This window comes from Coregonus clupeaformis, chromosome 21 (assembly GCF_020615455.1).
Source record: "Coregonus clupeaformis isolate EN_2021a chromosome 21, ASM2061545v1, whole genome shotgun sequence".
Lineage (NCBI taxonomy): Eukaryota > Metazoa > Chordata > Actinopteri > Salmoniformes > Salmonidae > Coregonus > Coregonus clupeaformis.
Window position 1 is genome coordinate 46,400,295 of NC_059212.1, and position 23,447 is coordinate 46,423,741.

The following is a 23,447-nucleotide window of genomic DNA, read 5'->3' on the forward strand; positions in this document are numbered from 1 at the left end:
CTCCAGGCTGAATAAACTACTGTTCTTACCAGCCATAACATCACACCTCCAGGCTGAATAAACTACTGTTCTTACCAGCCATAACATCACACCTCCAGGATGAATAAACTACTGTTCTTACCAGCCATAACATCACACCTCCAGGCTGAATAAACTACTGTTCTTACCAGCCATAACATCACACCTCCAGGCTGAATAAACTACTGTTCTTACCAGCCATAACATCACACCTCCAGGATGAATAAACTACTGTTCTTACCAGCCATAACATCACACCTTCAGGATGAATAAACTACTGTTCTTACCAGCCATAACATCACACCTCCAGGCTGAATAAACTACTGTTCTTACCAGCCATAACATCACACCTCCAGGCTGAATAAACTACTGTTCTTACCAGCCATAACATCACACCTCCAGGCTGAATAAACTACTTTTCTTACCAGCCATAACATCACACCTCCAGGCTGAATAAACTACTGTTCTTACCAGCCATAACATCACTCCTCCAGGCTGAATAAACTACTGTTCTTACCAGCCATAACATCACACCTCCAGGATGAATAAACTACTGTTCTTAACAGCCATAACATCACACCTCCAGGATGAATAAACTACTGTTCTTACCAGCCATAACATCACACCTCCAGGCTGAATAAACTACTGTTCTTACCAGCCATAACATCACACCTCCAGGATGAATAAACTACTGTTCTTACCAGCCATAACATCACACCTCCAGGATGAATAAACTACGGTTCTTACCAGCCATAACATCACACCTCCAGGATGAATAAACTACCGTTCTTACCAGCCATAACATCACACCTCCAGGCTGAATAAACTACCGTTCTTACCAGCCATAACATCACACCTCCAGGCTGAATAAACTACCGTTCTTACCAGCCATAACATCACACCTCCAGGATGAATAAACTACTGTTCTTACCAGCCATAACATCACACCTCCAGGATGAATAAACTACTGTTCTTACCAGCCATAACATCACACCTCCAGGATGAATAAACTACCGTTCTTACCAGCCATAACATCACACCTCCAGGATGAATAAACTACTGTTCTTACCAGCCATAACATCACACCTCCAGGATGAATAAACTACCGTTCTTACCAGCCATAACATCACACCTCCAGGATGAATAAACTACTGTTCTTACCAGCCATAACATCACACCTCCAGGATGAATAAACGACTGTTCTTACCAGCCATAACATCACACCTCCAGGATGAATAAACTACTGTTCTTACCAGCCATAACATCACACCTCCAGGCTGAATAAACTACTGTTCTTACCAGCCATAACATCACACCTCCAGGATGAATAAACTACTGTTCTTACCAGCCACTGAGACTGCATCCCCATTCACCCTTCTCCCAAAGTGTGCACACTTCTGGAAAAGGGTTGAGAATTGGAATGAAGCCCAAAGCTGGTGTTGATGAGGACAATCCTAGCCAGTATCTAAATGTATTGGCTAACGTTAGCCTTGTGGTTTATGTCCAGGTGACCACGGCCGTGGTGAAGGTGGATGAGTACCTGCTAGAGGTGGTGGTGTATCGCCACGGGCGCTCCATCGGAACCTCCTACCCCAAACTACTCAGCAGCAACAACAGGGACCTGTAGTGTGGAGATCTACGCACCCCAAATGGCACCCTATTCCCTATGTAGTGCACTGCTTTTGACCAGGGCCCATAGGGCTAGTAGTGCACTATATAGGGAATAGGGTGCCATTTGGGGCCTAGTCAGAATCTCATACAACAATTCAATCATCTAGAATCATCTTTCATGTTAAAGGTTGATTCTGATCTGGAGATCATTGTAGTGTCCTTAGTTTGTTTTAGACCCCATGTTGTTATGAGGTTGTGTCCTCCTCCATCTAATCCTTACCCTCGTTCCCAGGCTCAATTACTACCGCATAGAAAATCCTGCATCATTCACACTAAACTATTATATTAGAGATGACAGTACAGTTGATCCAGGACCAGGATTTTGGACATATTAAAGTGTTGTCTCTCTCTGCTAACAGCTCACCTTTCTGTCCTAAATATTCTAAACTGGTCCTTAGTCTTTCACAAACCAGAGGGCTGTTAAGAACATTATTAAAGCATTTTGACAATCCATATTTATTTATTTTGTTAGAAAAAAAAGTATGAGCTATGATAGGAACCTGATCGTTTAACATTATATTGACAGTATGGTACTGTTATGAATTGTTTTTAACATATTATTACTTTGTTATGGTTACGGGGGCCATATGTCAAGTGGGGGGGCATTTCCCAATTGCTTGAAGAAAATAAAACAGGTTTACAAGTATACCATCTTAGCTTCTTCTGTACTTTTATTTTGAAGATTAAAACAACCAATGGTTACAGTACAAGTCTTCCTGGCAGAAAACAATGGTTACAGTACAAGTCTTCCTGGCAGAGAACAATGGTTACAGTACAAGTCTTCCTGGCAGAAAACAATGGTTACAGTACAAGTCTTCCTGGCAGAGAACAATGGTTACAGTACAAGTCTTCCTGTCAGAGAACAATGGTTACAGTACAAGTCTTCCTGGCAGAGAACAATGGTTACAGTACAAGTCTTCCTGTCAGAAAACAATGGTTACAGTACAAGTCTTCCTGGCAGAGAACAATGGTTACAGTACAAGTCTTCCTGTCAGAGAACAATGGTTACAGTACAAGTCTTCCTGGCAGAGAACAATGGTTACAGTACAAGTCTTCCTGGCAGAAAACAATGGTTACAGTACAAGTCTTCCTGGCAGAAAACAATGGTTACAGTACAAGTCTTCCTGGCAGAGAACAATGGTTACAGTACACGTCTTCCTGGCAGAGAACAATGGTTACAGTACAAGTCTTCCTGGCAGAAAACAATGGTTACAGTACAAGTCTTCCTGGCAGAGAACAATGGTTACAGTACAAGTCTTCCTGGCAGAGAACAATGGTTACAGTACAAGTCTTCCTGGCAGAGAACAATGGTTACAGTACAAGTCTTCCTGGCAGAAAACAATGGTTACAGTACAAGTCTTCCTAGCAGAGAACAATGGTTACAGTACAAGTCTTCCTGGCAGAGAACAATGGTTACAGTACAAGTCTTCCTGGCAGAAAACAATGGTTACAGTACAAGTCTTCCTGGCAGAGAACAATGGTTACAGTACAAGTCTTCCTGGCAGAGAACAATGGTTACAGTACAAGTCTTCCTGGCAGAGAACAATGGTTACAGTACAAGTCTTCCTGGCAGAGAACAATGGTTACAGTACAAGTCTTCCTGGCAGAAAACAATGGTTACAGTACAAGTCTTCCTGGCAGAAAACAATGGTTACAGTACAAGTCTTCCTGGCAGAGAACAATGGTTACAGTACAAGTCTTCCTGGCAGAAAACAATGGTTACAGTACAAGTCTTCCTGGCAGAAAACAATGGTTACAGTACAAGTCTTCCTGGCAGAGAACAATGGTTACAGTACAAGTCTTCCTGGCAGAGAACAATGGTTACAGTACAAGTCTTCCTGGCAGAAAACAATGGTTACAGTACAAGTCTTCCTGGCAGAGAACAATGGTTACAGTACAAGTCTTCCTGGCAGAGAACAATGGTTACAGTACAAGTCTTCCTGGCAGAGAACAATGGTTACAGTACAAGTCTTCCTAGCAGAGAACAATGGTTACAGTACAAGTCTTCCTGGCAGAGAACAATGGTTACAGTACAAGTCTTCCTGGCAGAGAACAATCCAATCATGTAAGACTAGCGTAGGTGAAACTATAATTTCCATGGAGATCTCAGGTTTATTTGATTCAATAATAGTAGGTTACATGAATGATGCATCAAAAGTAATCATGATCTGACTAAGAACAGGTCTGTAATGAGGAATGTAATACTGATAGAAATGCATACTAATTAACATATGAAAACATAAAAATAATATAGTTTAGATTAAAAGCATGGATTGTAAGAATAGTATAAATGTCACTACTGTCATTACTCATTATCTTCCACCTCCATGGCTTCCACCTCCATGGCTTCCACTCCTGTGGCTTCCACTCCTGTGGCTTCCACTCCTGTGGCTTCCACTCCTGTGGCTTCCACTCCTGTGGCTTCCACTCCTGTGGCTTCCACTCCTATGGCTTCCACTCCTGTGGCTTCCACTCCTGTGGCTTCCACTCCTGTGGCTTCCACTCCTGTGGCTTCCACTCCTGTGGCTTCCACTCTATCAAAGAGAAACTGGTAGAAGGTTCTCTGCTCTCCCTGATCTGTAGCTGAAGTGTTCCTGTTGAACTGCAGCTTCTCCTGAAATGCCGTGAACAGACTGTCATTAACAGACTCTGTCTTGACTCTTTCCAGCACTACGTCTAATTGCCAACTCCCCTGGTTCAGGAATCCCTGTAGCACATCAACTCTTTTCCTACGCACCGCTTGGATGATGATCCTCTGAAGTGTGCGTGACAGGGGAATGGCATACTCTATGATACTCTGGGTTTTCTTGCTTTTACCCTCGTAGGAGTAGCCTGCTGTATGCATAGCTATCAGCTGGCAGTACACATTGAAGACTGGAGAGCCAGAGGCACCGTGGAAGAAACAAGTGTCATAGGTAATCCTTTCTGTGTCCGTCGGTAGACGTGTCTTGATGTCCCCGTTCTCCACCAAATATCTGTTAGTTATGACATGCAAGAATTCCTCATTTTCTTTGACATGTTTTTCTACAGCTCGTTCACGATCTCCATATGGAATGATAAAGCAGGGGTCTTTCTTTTTCACCCCACCCTCGGGGTGGCCGATGATGCAGATTCCACCTTCTGGAGATGGAAAGCTGAAGGTGTCAAGCAAGCCTGAAGGCAAGGTGATGTCAGGATCTGCGCTAAGCTCCAGCAAGGCGAAGTCAATATACCCTGAATCATCTTTTTCATAGGCTACAACCTCACTTTTCACTGGTATATTTGGTGTTCTCTCATCCAGGTCTTCAAAGTCAAACGTGACTGTTACTGATTGTTGCAGCTTGTTTGTGATTTGCTCATAGATTTTCTGGACAACATGGGCGTTTGTAAGGATGAACTTGTCAAACAGAAGGAAGCCAGTTCCTGTTGCTTTCCCTTTAATGATCACCAGACAAACAGAAGCACTCAGCTCTATTAGCCTCTTCAGTTTTTTAATCTCTTGGAAGCTCTGTGTTTTCTTTCCAAACTCTACTCTTAAGAATTGTTGCACGTCTGAAGGCTTTTTCAACTTCTCTCTGTCTTTCATGTGATTGACCAAACCTGCATACTGGGAACGCAGGGTGTTTAGGATCTCTTGAGAGTTTGGAATCTCACGCCATTTTTGCTTCTCCATCAGAGATCTACCATCTTTTCCCGCCTCCGTTGACTGCAACTTTGTTTTAGCTGTGTCTGGTGTAGTAGGATTCTGAGGAGAGAGCCCTGCTTCTGATGTTACACCATGGGGTTCGGACAGCTCTTCAGTTGGCGTGTTGCCAAAATCCTCAAGACTATCTTGTGACTGAGATACACCACCGACAAGATCTGCAGTCACAACCAACATTTTCCCATCAAGACCATCAACTGGCTGGGACATCTCTGTGATGACATCCATCTCTGACTCAGAAAGAAGACAGCGTTTTCTGAAGACGGTTTCAGCAAATCGCCCATCTCTCCTCAAGGCTTGCTTCACCTTTTCCCCTTCGTATGCGTACACACAAACATATGTCACTTTCTTCCTTAGCTCTGGGTTTCTTATTACTTTCCTTATAATAGTTTTTCCACCCCTAGTTTTAACATTGAAAGTCATCAACTTGCCAGGTTGCATTTTATTTTTGTTCCTCTGTTTGGAATGGCCCTGGGTATATGAAGAACTGCCACTACCTGGATCTTTGATGAAGGTGACTGTCACTAGCTCATTGTTATCAATTAAATGGCAGGGGAAATGTGTACTGACAGCTGCCCTTGGCTCTTTTTCTCTTTGGATGACAACTTCCATCCCTTGTTTTTCCTTTGTCATGTTCTTGAACGCCTTGATTGTTTGCAGTGCATCCAGGACCGTTCCATGTTTATGGCATGTAACCCTGAATTGTTTGTATCCGAAGCGGTATCGGAAGGAATGGCTTCCATCATGTGCTTCTTTCTGTGACAGAAGAGATGGAAGTGTAAAGGCTCAGGGGATTACAACCACAGTCTCCCTCTCAGGAAACCAACGTCAACCGTTGGGCCAAGGGGGAACTTCCTCTTGGCCCGAGGGTGACACTGATTTTAAGTCGCAGGCAGAGCTAACTCATCACGAGAGCGTGAGTCCGCCTCACAGAAGCCTAAATTAAAAAGAAGCCTCATAATTGACTGTTATTAATGAACAGACAAATACATTGGAAAAGCTAAACAGTATCAACTGAAGCAAACATAGGAAGATGAATGCATATCTAACCTTGATAACAGGATCCTGAGATTGGCAAGATGTTCCTGGCTGGTTGTCCGAGGAGTTCCTCTGATGACAAGTCTGGAATGCATGAGTTACAACATATAGCTTACATCAACTACAATAATAAGAAAGGGTCATTTTGTGTGACTAACTTCAGCTGTCCAGATGTATTGTTATGTTAGTGGAATAATTTTTTATGTTTAAATTGTTAGAGGCTAGTATAGTAGTGACTGTATTATAAATACTAGTGTGATAGTAGCCTTTAGTAGTAGTGGTAGTAGTAAAAGCGGTGGTGGTATTGGTACTAGTAGTAGTAGTAGTAGTAGTTTTGTAATAATGGTGGCAATGGTGGTGGTAGTGGTAGTAGTATGGTGTAGTATTAGTGGTAGTAGTAGTAGTAGTGGTAGTATTGGTGGTAGTAGTAGTGGTGGTAGTAGTAGTAGTAGTAGTAGTGGTAGTAGTAGTAGCAGTAGTAGTAGTAGTAGTAGTAGCAGTAGTAGTAGTAGTCGTAGTGGTAATAGTAGTTGTAGTAATCGTAGTAGTAGCAGTAGTAGTAGTGGTGGTAGTGGTAGTAGTCGTAGTAGTAGTCGTTGTCGTAGTAGTAGCAGTGGTAGTAGTAGTAGTGGTAGTGGTAGTAGTAGTCGTAGTAGTCGTAGTAGCAGCAGAAGTAGTAGTAGTGGTAGTAGTGGTAGTAGCAGAAGTAGTAGTGGTAGTAGTAGTAGCAGTTGTAGTAGTAGTAGTCGTAGTAGTAGCAGTGGTAGTAGTAATGGTAGTAATGGTAATAGTAGTAGTGGTAGTAGTAGTAGTAGTAGTAGTAGTAGTAGCAGTAGTGGTAGTAGTAGTAGTAGTAGTAGTAGTAGTAGCAGTAGTAGTAGTAGTCGTAGTGGTAATAGTAGTCGTAGTAATCGTAGTAGTAGCAGTAGTAGTAGTGGTGGTAGTGGTAGTAGTCGTAGTAGTAGTCGTTGTCGTAGTAGTAGCAGTGGTAGTAGTAGTAGTGGTAGTGGTAGTAGTAGTCGTAGTAGTCGTAGTAGCAGCAGAAGTAGTAGTAGTGGTAGTAGTGGTAGTAGCAGAAGTAGTAGTGGTAGTAGTAGTAGCAGTTGTAGTAGTGGTAGTAGTAGTAGTAGTCGTAGTAGTAGCAGTGGTAGTAGTAATGGTAGTAATGGTAATAGTAGTAGTGGTAGTAGTAGTAGTAGTAGTAGTAGTAGTAGCAGTAGTGGTAGTAGTAGTAGTAGTAGTAGTAGTAGTAGTAGTAGTAGTAGTAGCAGTAGTAGTAGTAGTAGTGGTGGTAGTGGTAGTAGTAGAAGTAGTCGTCGTAGTAGTAGTAGCAGTGGTAGTAGTAATGGTAGTAATGGTACTAGTAGTAGTAGCAGTAGTAGTAGTAGTATGGTGTAGTATTAGTGGTGGTGGTAGCAGTGGTAGTAGTAATGGTAGTAGTAGTAGTAGTAGTAGTGGTGGTAATAGTAGTAGTAGTGGTAGTAGTAGTAATAGTAGTAGTGGTAGTGGTGGTAGTAGTAGTAGTGGTAGTAGTAGTAATAGTAGTAGTGGTAGTGGTGGTAGTAGTAGTAGTGGTAGTAGTAGTAGTAGTAGTAGTAGTAGTAGTAGTAGTAGTAGTAGTGGTGGCAATATTAGTGGTATTGGTAGAAGTCGACAAGTTAATAGGGATATTTATTGTATTTCAAAAGTAACATTGAATTGCGTATGGTTTTCACCGCAACCAAATATCAACATTTGAAGGAGATTCATCTTCTGCTTGAATAGTTCCATTTGTGCCTCTGACAATCTGGCTTTAATTCCAGTTTGTCTACAAATTAATAATGTATATGTTGGATTCAGGTCTCCATCTAAACCAAAAATTTAAGTAAAAAAATAGGACTAAATCAAAGCAAACTTTAAATGCACTTTATTTATTTCAACTTTGATTTTTTGGTTCGATCCCGGGCTGTTTCGCTGCCGGCCACGACCGGGAGACCCATGAGACGGCGCACAATTGCCCCAGCGTCGTCCGGGTTAGGGGAGGGTTTGGCTGGCTGGGATGTCCTTGTCCCATAACCACCACTATAACTGTTCCTCTGTCTGGAGATACAACTCACCACTATAACTGTTCCTCTGTCTGGAGATACAACTCACCACTATAACTGTTCCTCTGTCTGGAGACACAACTCACCACTATAACTGTTCCTCTGTCTGGAGATACAACTCACCACTATAACTGTTCCTCTGTCTGGAGATACAACTCACCACTATAACTGTTCCTCTGTCTGGAGATACAACTCACCACTATAACGGTTCCTCTGTCTGGAGATACAACTCACCACTATAACTGTTCCTCTGTCTGGAGATACAACTCACCACTATAACTGTTCCTCTGTCTGGAGACACAACTCACCACTATAACTGTTCCTCTGTCTGGAGATACAACTCACCACTATAACTGTTCCTCTGTCTGGAGATACAACTCACCACTATAACTGTTCCTCTGTCTGGAGATACAACTCACCACTATAACGGTTCCTCTGTCTGGAGATACAACTCACCACTATAACTGTTCCTCTGTCTGGAGATACAACTCACCACTATAACTGTTCCTCTGTCTGGAGATACAACTCACCACTATAACTGTTCCTCTGTCTGGAGATACAACTCACCACTATAACTGTTCCTCTGTCTGGAGATACAACTCACCACTATAACTGTTCCTCTGTCTGGAGATACAACTCACCACTATAACTGTTCCTCTGTCTGGAGATACAACTCACCACTATAACGGTTCCTCTGTCTGGAGATACAACTCACCACTATAACTGTTCCTCTGTCTGGAGATACAACTCACCACTATAACTGTTCCTCTGTCTGGAGACACAACTCACCACTATAACTGTTCCTCTGTCTGGAGATACAACTCACCACTATAACTGTTCCTCTGTCTGGAGATACAACTCACCACTATAACTGTTCCTCTGTCTGGAGATACAACTCACCACTATAACGGTTCCTCTGTCTGGAGATACAACTCACCACTATAACTGTTCCTCTGTCTGGAGATACAACTCACCACTATAACTGTTCCTCTGTCTGGAGATACAACTCACCACTATAACTGTTCCTCTGTCTGGAGATACAACTCACCACTATAACTGTTCCTCTGTCTGGAGATACAACTCACCACTATAACTGTTCCTCTGTCTGGAGATACAACTCACCACTATAACTGTTCCTCTGTCTGGAGATACAACTCACCACTATAACTGTTCCTCTGTCTGGAGATACAACTCACCACTATAACTGTTCCTCTGTCTGGAGATACAACTCACCACTATAACTGTTCCTCTGTCTGGAGACACAACTCACCACTATAACTGTTCCTCTGTCTGGAGATACAACTCACCACTATAACTGTTCCTCTGTCTGGAGATACAACTCACCACTATAACTGTTCCTCTGTCTGGAGATACAACTCACCACTATAACTGTTCCTCTGTCTGGAGACACAACTCACCACTATAACTGTTCCTCTGTCTGGAGATACAACTCACCACTATAACTGTTCCTCTGTCTGGAGATACAACTCACCACTATAAATGTTCCTCTGTCTGGAGATACAACTCACCAATATAATTGTTCCTCTGTCTGGAGATACAACTCACCACTATAACTGTTCCTCTGTCTGGAGATACAACTCACCACTATAACTGGGCCTCTGTCTGGAGATACAACTCACCACTATAACTGTTCCTCTGTCTGGAGATACAACTCACCACTATAACTGTTCCTCTGTCTGGAGATACAACTCACCACTATAACTGTTCCTCTGCCTGGAGACACAACTCACCACTATAACTGTTCCTCTGTCTGGAGATACAACTCACCACTATAACTGTTCCTCTGTCTGGAGATACAACTCACCACTATAACTGTTCCTCTGTCTGGAGATACAACTCACCACTATAACTGTTCCTCTGTCTGGAGATACAACTCACCACTATAACTGTTCCTCTGTCTGGAGATACAACTCACCACTATAACTGTTCCTCTGCCTGGAGACACAACTCACCACTATAACTGTTCCTCTGTCTGGAGATACAACTCACCACTATAACTGTTCCTCTGTCTGGAGATACAACTCACCACTATAACTGTTCCTCTGTCTGGAGATACAACTCACCACTATAACTGTTCCTCTGTCTGGAGATACAACTCACCACTATAACTGTTCCTCTGTCTGGAGACACAACTCACCACTATAACTGTTCCTCTGTCTGGAGATACAACTCACCACTATAACTGTTCCTCTGTCTGGAGATACAACTCACCACTATAACTGTTCCTCTGTCTGGAGATACAAATCACCACTATAATTGTTCCTCTGTCTGGAGATACAACTCACCACTATAACTGGGCCTCTGTCTGGAGATACAACTCACCACTATAACTGTTCCTCTGTCTGGAGATACAACTCACCACTATAACTGGGCCTCTGTCTGGAGATACAACTCACCACTATAACTGTTCCTCTGTCTGGAGATACAACTCACCACTATAACTGGGCCTCTGTCTGGAGATACAACTCACCACTATAACTGTTCCTCTGTCTGGAGATACAACTCACCACTATAACTGTTCCTCTGTCTGGAGATACAACTCACCACTATAACTGTTCCTCTGCCTGGAGACACAACTCACCACTATAACTGTTCCTCTGTCTGGAGATACAACTCACCACTATAACTGTTCCTCTCTCTGGAGATACAACTCACCACTATAACTGTTCCTCTGTCTGGAGATACAACTCACCACTATAACTGTTCCTCTGTCTGGAGATACAACTCACCACTATAACTGTTCCTCTGTCTGGAGATACAACTCACCACTATAACTGTTCCTCTGCCTGGAGATACAACTCACCACTATAACTGTTCCTCTGTCTGGAGATACAACTCACCACTATAACTGTTCCTCTGTCTGGAGATACAACTCACCACTATAACTGTTCCTCTGTCTGGAGATACAACTCACCACTATAACTGTTCCTCTGTCTGGAGATACAACTCACCACTATAACTGTTCCTCTGTCTGGAGACACAACTCACCACTATAACTGTTCCTCTGTCTGGAGATACAACTCACCACTATAACTGTTCCTCTGTCTGGAGATACAACTCACCACTATAACTGTTCCTCTGTCTGGAGATACAAATCACCACTATAATTGTTCCTCTGTCTGGAGATACAACTCACCACTATAACTGGGCCTCTGTCTGGAGATACAACTCACCACTATAACTGTTCCTCTGTCTGGAGATACAACTCACCACTATAACTGGGCCTCTGTCTGGAGATACAACTCACCACTATAACTGTTCCTCTGTCTGGAGATACAACTCACCACTATAACTGTTCCTCTGTCTGGAGATACAACTCACCACTATAACTGTTCCTCTGTCTGGAGATACAACTCACCACTATAACTGTTCCTCTGTCTGGAGATACAACTCACCACTATAACTGTTCCTCTGTCTGGAGATACAACTCACCACTATAACTGTTCCTCTGCCTGGAGACACAACTCACCACTATAACTGTTCCTCTGTCTGGAGATACAACTCACCACTATAACTGTTCCTCTGTCTGGAGATACAACTCACCACTATAACTGTTCCTCTGTCTGGAGATACAACTCACCACTATAACTGTTCCTCTGTCTGGAGACACAACTCACCACTATAACTGTTCCTCTGTCTGGAGATACAACTCACCACTATAACTGGGCCTCTGTTGCCTAGTCTGTCTCTGCATCTTCTCTGCTGTCACTCTGGCTCGGTCTGTGCTTCTCATTGTTCTCCTCTGTCTGTCACTCTATTCTATATATATTGTTATATCTGTTGGCCAGTCTGTCTCTCTGGGTGGTGGTCTTCCTACCGCCACTCCACTGGACTCTGCTGCAGCGTCTGAGCTGTCTTTGCTGCTAGGCCTCGCATCACTGGGACCAGAAGACCAGGGGACCACACTGCCTGTACTGGGTCCAGCAACATCTTAGGGTAACACTTTATTTTAAGGGTCTATAACCAGGGTTGGAACCTGTTCAGGGAACAAAACCGAAAACCGGAAAATAACGAAATTATTTGAGGAACAGAACCTGAACCGAAAACAAAGTGATCTATACTCTTCTGGAACACAACCGTTCTTTTAAAAGCATGGGAACTGGTTAATAACGCTCTTTTACGTCCCAGACATTTTTTTTCCCGTCCCACAAAAATCACAACAAAGCGCCTATGCAAAGCCCTCACTCTGTCACTCAAACTTATTCCAGCATCTGCCTGCCAGCTGGAAATCTCTGCCAGTGGGTGTGCGTTTAGGCTACCTGCCACTCCCCTCTGAAGCATAGGTTACTGTAGCCTAGGTTACTGTAGCCTAGGTTACTGTTGCCAAGGTTACTGTTGCCTAGGTTACCGCTGCCTAGGTTACTGTTGCCTAGGTTACTGTAGCCTAGGTTACTGTAGCCTACTGATGACGTTACAAGCGTAATTCAGAAATTAGGGAGCGATGTTTATTAGAGAAGAATGGATTGACTTTTTCAATGCTAGTTAAGGATACTATAGTTATGACGTTTCACATTGGATTTATTAACTACAAAAAGGTAAAAAGGGTTTTTCATTATAGTGCTGCTCTGCACACGTAAGCTTGTTAGCTATTTAGCTAACGTTTGCTCTGGTCCAACGTTAAACCAACTCGGAAGTTCAAAGACATTCAAAGTTACTCCATAGAAGCCGCTCCTCCGTAGGTATAATTTCAACATATTTTATACAAGTTTTGTCTGTTGAAATTTGGTTACCATGATGACATAATCTTGTGGTTGAAATTTCACCCTCAAAACAGTTTATGTTGATGACTTTTTTCCAAATCCAATGTATTTACCACGTAGATTCCACATCACAATACATTGACAAATTATGTTTTAACAACGTTGATTCAACCAGCTTGTGCCCAGTGGGTAGTACAGAGGCCTTGTCCGAAATCTGTAATTCCTACTCCTTATTAAAACTACATACTGTGTAGTAAGCATACAACAGACTATTTACAACATACCGTTATGTAAAGTGTGGTAGGACCGGTGCTAAGACCCCTAATTAAAGCTGCATCAGCATTCCGGGGTCCAGAGCCCCACAATGTTTCAGTTTAGTCTTTAAAGACTTTGTTCTGAGAGACACGAGGAAACAAAAGGGTTAATAACAAGAGAGAGGGAGATTCCCACACCAACATCTGCTAGGCTGCATTCAATGTGGTTGAAACCAGCGTTGAAGTTGGTAAACCAGCGTTGAAGTTGGTAAACCAGCGTTGAAGTTGGTAAACCAGCGTTGAAGTTGGTAAACCAGCGTTGAAGTTGGTAAACCAGCGTTGAAGTTGGTAAACCAGCGTTGAAGTTGGTAAACTAGCGGGGTTTTGGGAGCTTGGATGAGGATACTTTAAAAAAGGCGCACTCCTTACATTTGTGAATACCCTCAAAGACTGAGTCACCAACATAAATGTTGACAATGGAGCAAATGCATCCCATGACATTTTCACATGCAAATAACACTTCTTAGTAATGAATGAGAGTTCATCAGAGCGGCCAGTACGCAGGCTCTTTCATCATGATGGCAAATTCAGCACTCTGATTGGCGTGCCCACACCCTGAGATTTGCAGAGAAACAGACAAAGATTTCCTACGCTGTAAGTTTTAATCTAACTTGTTGGGAAAGTGGTCAAAATAGCTGATTTGTACAGTACATTTTGGATTTCATAGCATTCAAATGGGAGTTAACAAGAGGAGCTTTAGAATGGGAGCTTTAGAATGTGAGTTAACAATGGGAGCTTTAGAATGGGAGCTTTAGAATGGGAGTTAACAAGAGGAGCTTTAGAATGGGAGCTTTAGAATGGGAGTTAACAATGGGAGCTTTAGAATGGGAGTTAACAAGAGGAGCTTTAGAATGGGAGCTTTAGAAAGGGAGTTAACAAGGGGAGCTTTAGAATGGGAGTTAACAAGGGGAGCTTTAGAATGGGAGCTTTAGAATGGGAGTTAACAGGAGGAGCTTTAGAATGGGAGCTTTAGAATGGGAGTTAACAAGAGGAGCTTTAGAATGGGAGTTAACAAGAGGCGCTTTAGAATGGGAGTTAACAAGGGGAGCTTTAGAATGGGAGTTAACAAGGGGAGCTTTAGAATGGGAGTTAACAAGAGGAGCTTTAGAATGGGAGCTTTAGAATGGAAGTAAACAAGAGGAGCTTTAGAATGGGAGTTAACAAGGGGAGCTTTAGAATGGGAGTTAACAAGGGGAGCTTTAGAATGGGAGTTAACAAGAGGAGCTTTAGAATGGGAGTTAACAAGGGGAGCTTTAGAATAGGAGCTTTAGAATGGGAGTTAACAAGAGGAGCTTTAAAATAGGAGCTTTAGAATGGGAGTTAACAAGAGGAGATTTAGAATGGGAGTTAACAAGGGGAGCTTTAGAATGGGAGCTTTAGAATGGGAGTTAACAAGGGAGCTTTAGAATGGGAGCTTTAGAATGGGAGTTAACAAGAGGAGCTTTAGAATGGGAGCTTTAAAATGGGAGTTAACAAGAGGAGCTTTAGAATGGGAGTTAACAAGAGGAGCTTTAAAATAGGAGCTTTAGAATGGGAGTTAACAAGAGGAGCTTTAGAATGGGAGTTAACAAGGGGAGCTTTAGAATGGGAGTTAACAAGAGGAGCTTTAGAATGGGAGCTTTAGAATGGGAGTTAACAAGAGGAGCTTTAGAATGGGAGTTAACAAGGGGAGCTTTAGAATGGGAGTTAACAAGAGGAGCTTTAGAATGGGATCTTTAGAATGGGAGTTAACAAGAGGAGCTTTAGAATGGGAGTTAACACGGGAGCTTTAGAATGGGAGTTAACAAGAGGAGCTTTAGAATGGGAGTTAACAAGGGGAGCTTTAGAATGGGAGTTAACAAGAGGAGCTTTAGAATGGGAGCTTTAGAATGGGAGTTAACAAGAGGAGCTTTAGAATGGGAGTTAACAAGAGGAGCTTTAGAATGGGAGCTTTAGAATGGGAGTTAACAAGATGAGCTTTAGAATGGGAGTTAACACGGGAGCTTTAGAATGGGAGTTAACAAGAGGAGCTTTAGAATGGGAGCTTTAGATGGGAGTTAACAAGAGGAGCTTTAGAATGGGAGTTAACAAGGGAAGCTTTAGAATGGGAGCTTTAGAATGGGAGTTAACAAGAGGAGCTTTAGAATGGGAGTTAACACGGGGAGCTTTAGAATGGAAGTTAACAAGGGGAGCTTTAGAATGGGAGCTTTAGAATGGGAGTTAACAAGAGGAGCTTTAGAATGGGAGCTTTATAATGGGAGTTAACAAGGGGAGCTTTAGAATAGTTGCTTTAGAATGGGAGTTAACAAGGGGAGCTTTAGAATGGGAGTTAACAAGAGGAGCTTTAGAATGGGAGCTTTAGAATGGGAGTTAACAAGAGGAGCTTTAGAATGGGAGTTAACAAGGGGAGCTTTAAAATAGGAGTTAACAAGAGGAGCTTTAGAATGGGAGTAAACAAGAGGAGCTTTAGAATGGGAGTTAACAAGAGGAGCTTTAGAATGGGAGTTAACAAGGGGAGCTTTAGAATGGGAGTTAACAAGAGGAGCTTTAGAATGGGATCTTTAGAATGGGAGTTAACAAGAGGAGCTTTAGAATGGGAGTTAACACGGGGAGCTTTAGAATGGGAGTTAACAAGAGGAGCTTTAGAATGGGAGTTAACAAGAGGAGCTTTAGAATGGGAGTTAACAAGAGGAGCTTTAGAATGGGATCTTTAGAATGGGAGTTAACAAGAGGAGCTTTAGAATGGGAGTTAACACGGGGAGCTTTAGAATGGGAGTTAACAAGAGGAGCTTTAGAATGGGAGTTAACAAGGGGAGCTTTAGAATGGGAGTTAACAAGAGGAGCTTTAGAATGGGAGCTTTAGAATGGGAGTTAACAAGAGGAGCTTTAGAATGGGAGTTAACAAGAGGAGCTTTAGAATGGGAGTTAACAAGAGGAGCTTTAGAATGGGATCTTTAGAATGGGAGTTAACAAGAGGAGCTTTAGAATGGGAGTTAACACGGGGAGCTTTAGAATGGGAGTTAACAAGAGGAGCTTTAGAATGGGAGTTAACAAGGGGAGCTTTAGAATGGGAGTTAACAAGAGGAGCTTTAGAATGGGAGCTTTAGAATGGGAGTTAACAAGAGGAGCTTTAGAATGGGAGTTAACAAGAGGAGCTTTAGAATGGGAGTTAACACGGGGAGCTTTAGAATGGGAGTTAACAAGAGGAGCTTTAGAATGGGAGCTTTAGATGGGAGTTAACAAGAGGAGCTTTAGAATGGGAGTTAACAAGGGAAGCTTTAGAATGGGAGCTTTAGAATGGGAGTTAACAAGAGGAGCTTTAGAATGGGAGTTAACAAGAGGAGCTTTAGAATGGGATCTTTAGAATGGGAGTTAACAAGAGGAGCTTTAGAATGGGAGTTAACACGGGGAGCTTTAGAATGGGAGTTAACAAGAGGAGCTTTAGAATGGGAGTTAACAAGAGGAGCTTTAGAATGGGAGTTAACAATAGGAGCTTTAGAATGGGATCTTTAGAATGGGAGTTAACAAGAGGAGCTTTAGAATGGGAGTTAACACGGGGAGCTTTAGAATGGGAGTTAACAAGAGGAGCTTTAGAATGGGAGTTAACAAGGGGAGCTTTAGAATGGGAGTTAACAAGAGGAGCTTTAGAATGGGAGCTTTAGAATGGGAGTTAACAAGAGGAGCTTTAGAATGGGAGTTAACAAGAGGAGCTTTAGAATGGGAGTTAACAAGAGGAGCTTTAGAATGGGATCTTTAGAATGGGAGTTAACAAGAGGAGCTTTAGAATGGGAGTTAACACGGGGAGCTTTAGAATGGGAGTTAACAAGAGGAGCTTTAGAATGGGAGTTAACAAGGGGAGCTTTAGAATGGGAGTTAACAAGAGGAGCTTTAGAATGGGAGCTTTAGAATGGGAGTTAACAAGAGGAGCTTTAGAATGGGAGTTAACAAGAGGAGCTTTAGAATGGGAGCTTTAGAATGGGAGTTAACACGGGGAGCTTTAGAATGGGAGTTAACAAGAGGAGCTTTAGAATGGGAGCTTTAGATGGGAGTTAACAAGAGGAGCTTTAGAATGGGAGTTAACAAGGGAAGCTTTAGAATGGGAGCTTTAGAATGGGAGTTAACAAGAGGAGCTTTAGAATGGGAGTTAACAAGAGGAGCTTTAGAATGGGATCTTTAGAATGGGAGTTAACAAGAGGAGCTTTAGAATGGGAGTTAACACGGGAGCTTTAGAATGGGAGTTAACAAGAGGAGCTTTAGAATGGGAGTTAACAAGGGGAGCTTTAGAATGGGAGTTAACAAGAGGAGCTTTAGAATGGGAGCTTTAGAATGGGAGAACAAGAGGAGCATTAGAATGGGAGTTAACAAGAGGAGCTTTAGAATGGGAGTTAACAAGAGGAGCTTTAGAATGGGAGCTTTAGAATGGGAAACAAGAGGAATGGGAGTTAACAAGATGAGCTTTAGAATGGGAGTTAACACGGGGAGCTTTAGAATGGGAGTTAACAAGAGGAGCTTTAGAATGGGAGCTTTAGATGGGAGTTAACAAGAGGAGCTTTAGAATGGGAGTTAACAAGGGAAGCTTTAGAATGGGAGCTTTAGAATGGGAGTTAACAAGAGGAGCTTTAGAATGGGAGTTAACACGGGGAGCTTTAGAATGGAAGTTAACAAGGGGAGCTTTAGAATGGGAGCTTTAGAATGGGAGTTAACAAGAGGAGCTTTAGAATGGGAGCTTTATAATGGGAGTTAACAAGGGGAGCTTTAGAATAGTTGCTTTAGAATGGGAGTTAACAAGGGGAGCTTTAGAATGGGAGTTAACAAGAGGAGCTTTAGAATGGGAGCTTTAGAATGGGAGTTAACAAGAGGAGCTTTAGAATGGGAGTTAACAAGGGGAGCTTTAGAATGGGAGCTTTAGAATGGGAGTTAACAAGGGGAGCTTTAGAATGGGAGTTAACAAGATGAGCTTTAGAATGGGAGTTAACAAGAGGAGCTTTAGAATGGGAGTTAACAAGAGGAGCTTTAGAATGGGAGTTAACAAGGGGAGCTTTAGAATAGGAGCTTTAGAATGGGAGTTAACAAGGGGAGCTTTAGAATGGGAATTAACAAGAGGAGCTTTAGAATGGGAGCTTTAGAATGGGAGTTAACAAGGGAAGCTTTAGAATGTGAGTTAACAAGGGGAGCTTTAGAATGGGAGCTTTAGAATGGGAGTTAACAAGGGGAGCTTTAGAATGGGAGTTAACAAGAGGAGCTTTAGAATGGGAGTTAACAAGGGGAGCTTTAGAATGGGAGCTTTAGAATGGGAGTTAACAAGAGGAGCTTTAGAATGAGAGTTAACAAAGGGAAGCTTTAGAATGGGAGCTTTAGAATGGGAGTTAACAAGAGGAGCTTTAGAATGGGAGCTTCAGAATGGGACTTAACAAGAGGAGCTTTAGAATGGGAGCTTTAGAATGGGAGTTAACAAGAGGAGCTTTAGAATGGGAGTTAACAAGGGGAGCTTTAGAATAGGAGCTTTAGAATGGGAGTTAACAAGGGGAGCTTTAGAATGGGAGTTAACAAGAGGAGCTTTAGAATGGGAGCTTTAGAATTGGAGTTAACAAGAGGAGCTTTAGAATGGGAGCTTTAGAATGGGAGTTAACAAGGGGAGCTTTAGAATGGGAGTTAACAAGAGGAGCTTTAGAATGGGAGTTAACAAGGGGAGCTTTAGAATGGGAGTTAACAAGGGGAGCTTTAGAATGGGAGTTAACAAGGGGAGCTTTAGAATGGGAGTTAACAAGGGGAGCTTTAGAATGGGAGTTAACAAGGGGAGCTTTAGAATGGGAGTTAACAAGAAGAGCTTTAGAATGGGAGTTAACAAGGGGAGCTTTAGAATGGGAGTTAACAAGGGGAGCTTTAGAATGGGAGTTAACAAGGGGAGCTTTAGAACATTGAAAGTGGATGGAGGGAAGACAAAAGCTGAATAATTGAAAAAGTATAAATGATATCAAAAAGTTGTAAATATACAATTATTCCAGACTAGTCTGCACATTTTAAAGTTTGAATCACGTATCTAGTGTAAACAGAACAGTGTACGGAAAATAGCGTTCCAAAGAATAAAGAGTCAGAAATAAGTTGTACAATATTTAAAGTGTGACTGCTGAAGCAAGTCACGTTAATAAAAGAAAACTAAGATTAAAAGTAATATGACAGAGTGTGTGTGTCACCTTGGCATCAGCTCCTGGAGATTGGCCAGGAGTTTCTTGTTGGTTGTTTGAAGTGTTACTTGGACGAGAAGTCTTCTGTAATATAGAAAAACACCATCACATATTGTAGGTTATGAACGGTGACTCAAGTTGTAGACAGTTGGTTTGGTAGAACTCCTTTCAAAATACCTTCAAAAATTGGTCCAGTAGATGTTGTTTCTTTGCTCTATCTCCCATGGCAACAGCACAGTACTATTCTGCCACCAGCACAAACAATGATGCCACTTTCGTATGGTAATGAGGAAACCTTCAAAATAAAAGCCAGCATTTCAACACATTGTAATATCATTAGTTGAATAATAAGATAAAATTGGCCATTGATTAAAATGATATTGTGCCAACAAGAAAAGGCACTAAGTTATTTATGAGAAAAAAATATATATATATGCTTAAAAATTTTTTGGGACCAATAATGAAAAAAGACTATGTTTATTATACAATGTTTTTATCTATCCTGTAGTCTAGTAATTTATAATTAATTTATCTCTACCTATATGCACATATCTACTTCAATTACCTCATACCCATCGACCACATCGACTCAGTACTGGTACCCTGTGTATATAGCCTAGTTATCACCTCGTACCCCTCCTGCACATCGACTCAGTACTGGTACCCTGTGTATATAGCCTAGTTATCACCTCATACCCCTGCACATCGACTCAGTACTGGTACCCTGTGTATATCGCCTAGTTATCACCTCGTACCCCTGCACATCGGCTCAGTACTGGTGCCCCGTGTATATAGCCTAGTTATCGTTACTCATTGTGGATTTATTTATTGTGTTATTATTTCTCTGTGCATTGTTGGGAAGGACACGTTAGTAAGCATTTCACTGTTAGTCTACACCTGTTGTTTACAAAGCATGTGACAAATTAAATGTGATACTAACCAAATACAGTGCCTTGCAAAAGTGTTCATACCCCTTGGATTTCTTCACATTTTATTGTGTTACAAAGTGGGATTGAAATGGATTTAATTGTAATTTTTTGTCAACAACCGACACAAAATACTCAGTAATCAATGTTCCCTCTAAGCTGTGCGCCTGCACCTGCCTCGCAGAAGAAATATCAGCCCACAGAGAGAAGCACGAGATTGAACTTCACTCAACTTTCCAGAGTTTTCCCCTTTAGTTAACACTATCAACGTTTCCCTTTACTGTGGCAATTGTGATCGAATCAATGCAATATTAGCCACTTTCAATGCAACATACTGAAACAAAACGAACTATGTAAGAGGTTTTTGCTCTGAGTAGGATTCTACTGAGCACGACTCAGCCCGCACAGACCGGTGCGGCATAACCAATCAGAGCTGCAGTAGGCCTATATGCAAATATACAACGGGTGGGTCTAACCCTGAACGCTGAATGGTTAAATCTGCATTCCAGCCGGTGTCTATTCCACAAGTTACCACCAGCTAAATCTATGATGTTAAAATGCTTATTTACATTGTTCCATCTGACTGTTTATAAACTCGATCTCCACTATAAAAAGCATCTAGACATTATCTCCCATTTCTTTTAGACTAACATTTAGGTTTCAACAGCGGAGATATGTATAAACATTTACATTTACATTTTAGTCATTTAGCAGACGCTCTTATCCAGAGCCACTTACAGTGTCACACCCTGGCTCTGGGACTCTATATGTTGAGCCAGGGTGTGTTCTTTTTATGTGTTCTGTTTCTATGTTGGGAATTCTAGTTTGTTTATTTCTATGTTGGCCTGAGTGACTCCCAATCAGAGGCAACGAGTGTCAGCTGTGGCTGGTTGTCTCTGATTGGGAGCCATATTTAAACTGTCTGGTTTTCCCTTTGTGTTTGTGGGATCTTGTTCCGTGTTGGTCTATGGTACGTTATCGTTTTGTATCGTGTGTGCACTTTAATTAAATAAAGTATGTTCGCTCAACACGCTGCGCATTGGTCTACTCCATACAACGATCGTGACAGAAGATCCCACCATTTTTATTTATTTATGATTTATTCTCATATATTCTCAATATTCCGACTTTATTCTCGAAATATTGCGACTTTAACTACATTTAATTTGGACTTTTTTCTCAAATTAATTGCAACTATTGTCGAAATTTCGAATTTAGTCGCTAAGTATTTCGAGTTTTTAAAGCACTCTCCATGCAATGTTTTTTTGTATTTTTAAAATCTTCACTTGGCCCTAATACTCTTCAGTAAAACATAAATAAATAAATCGAACAACAGCACTGGTTGACATTATTCTACATGAAACAAAATGTGATGATTAATGAAAGTTATTCCCTTCTTGAATCTTAGGGGGCTTTCACATCAAATTCGTTTGGTGGGGTTTTTCCGAACTCTGGTGCGTTGACCGCCTTAGTTCGGCCTGTTCGGTTCATTTGGACCGCACCCTACTATCCGCACTAAACAACCCGCCGTGGTCTCAGTCTGATCCGGACCAAACACGGGAAAATAAATCAGACTCTCGCATTATTATTGGTAGTTGGACTGACGCAGCATTATAACTTCAGAGCTCTGAATCATTCTGTGAGTAGAAGCGCATTTATGAGCGCATCCGATACAGATGAGGGGAGACGAGGGCTAAACCCGGGATATACCGTCGGCTACCGGAATATAGCCTATTCACGTCGCATTTAGAGCGGCCATTGCGCGGTTTCCTCCCGGTGTTGTTGGAAGACCAAAGCGAAAGTAATATGAAGATTGGGACACACAAGTGATGCTGCATGGTCATCATAAACGGATTTAACTAGAGCATTTTTGTCCAATAAAGAAATTACTTTCATGGACATTTGGGCCAGTATGAAAAAATAAAAAATTAAAATGTATGCACTCACTAACTGTAAATCGCTCTGGATAAGAGCGTCTGCTAAATGACTAAAATGTAAATGTAAATGTTTAGTTCGTTTGACATTTACCAATGTGAAACCAACTGGACCAAATTTTTTAAAAAAATACAGTGTAACAAATAGTCGAACTCTGATTGGAACTATAGCGCAAAATTATGTGACGACACCCTTGAAAAAACTAGGCCACAATCCGGATTTTGTTGTTGTTGAACATTTGGTTAAACTACGCTTTGCATGAATCAATCAACATTAATACATTTCTTACCTCATAAAAAAATCGTATCATATGTTTTAGGATACCAAAGTTTAGAAATAGGCTACATTTCCATCAAGTACTCTGTCACTGTGAGAAGAAAATAGCATATCAGGCTACTGTATCCTACACCTAGAAGATGGCGCCAAAATAAGAGGGAGATCACCTGAGATCAAAAGTGGTCGATCAACAAGATCAACGAGTGCCTTCTTTACAGTCACTCTGTGCATACTTGAAATATGTATTAATGTATAAACATACCGCTTTCTTTATTGTAATTCATATTTCTGGATTCACGCATTTCATGACAGTCTTGACCTAAAACCAAACATGTTTCACTCAGAGATGATAACAGCGGGCTACTTACGAGGATAGTTCTTCCTAAACGACAAGACAGTCCACGCAAACCATGAGCAGCATAAACTATTAACCAGCGCTGTGTTGATGACCTGGGCAGAATAACATCAAATGAAACCAGCAAACCCCTCTCAGAAAACTTCGGAAAGAATATGATAATTCCATGTGTTCTTCTTCTTTGGTATAATGGTGTTCGCAACAATTATATGTGCATTCCGCCACCTACTGTACAAGTGGATAAGGATCCCAAAAAGAAAATT

General features: G+C 41.8%; 2 protein-coding genes across 3 annotated transcripts in view; one reads left to right on the forward strand and one right to left on the reverse strand.

Moving 5' to 3' along the window:
• LOC123481536 overlaps window positions 1-3,962 on the forward strand; it is a 44,564-nt gene extending 40,602 nt beyond the window's left edge. The window contains exon 2 of the mRNA XM_045205938.1: window positions 2,383-3,962. Coding sequence (XP_045061873.1) covers window positions 2,383-3,758 — 1,376 coding nt within the window. The 3' untranslated portion in view covers window positions 3,759-3,962. The remainder of the gene's footprint in view (window positions 1-2,382) is intronic.
• Window positions 3,963-3,994: 32 nt separating this feature from the next.
• LOC123481535 (serine protease FAM111A-like) lies at window positions 3,995-23,381 on the reverse strand. 2 transcript variants are annotated; one of them, XM_045205937.1, is made up of 5 exons: window positions 23,198-23,381; window positions 19,870-19,987; window positions 19,702-19,773; window positions 6,422-6,493; window positions 3,995-6,127 (listed from the first exon to the last, which is right to left on the reverse strand). In XM_045205937.1, the coding sequence occupies exons 2-5, from the start codon at window positions 19,915-19,917 to the stop codon at window positions 3,995-3,997; spliced, it is 2,325 nt and encodes a 774-aa protein (XP_045061872.1). In that variant the 5' UTR covers window positions 19,918-19,987; window positions 23,198-23,381. The 2 variants fall into 2 exon arrangements, with proteins under 2 accessions (XP_045061872.1, XP_045061871.1); XM_045205936.1 differs by having other exon boundaries at window positions 19,702-19,776.
• Between the last annotated feature and the right edge of the window lie 66 nt (window positions 23,382-23,447).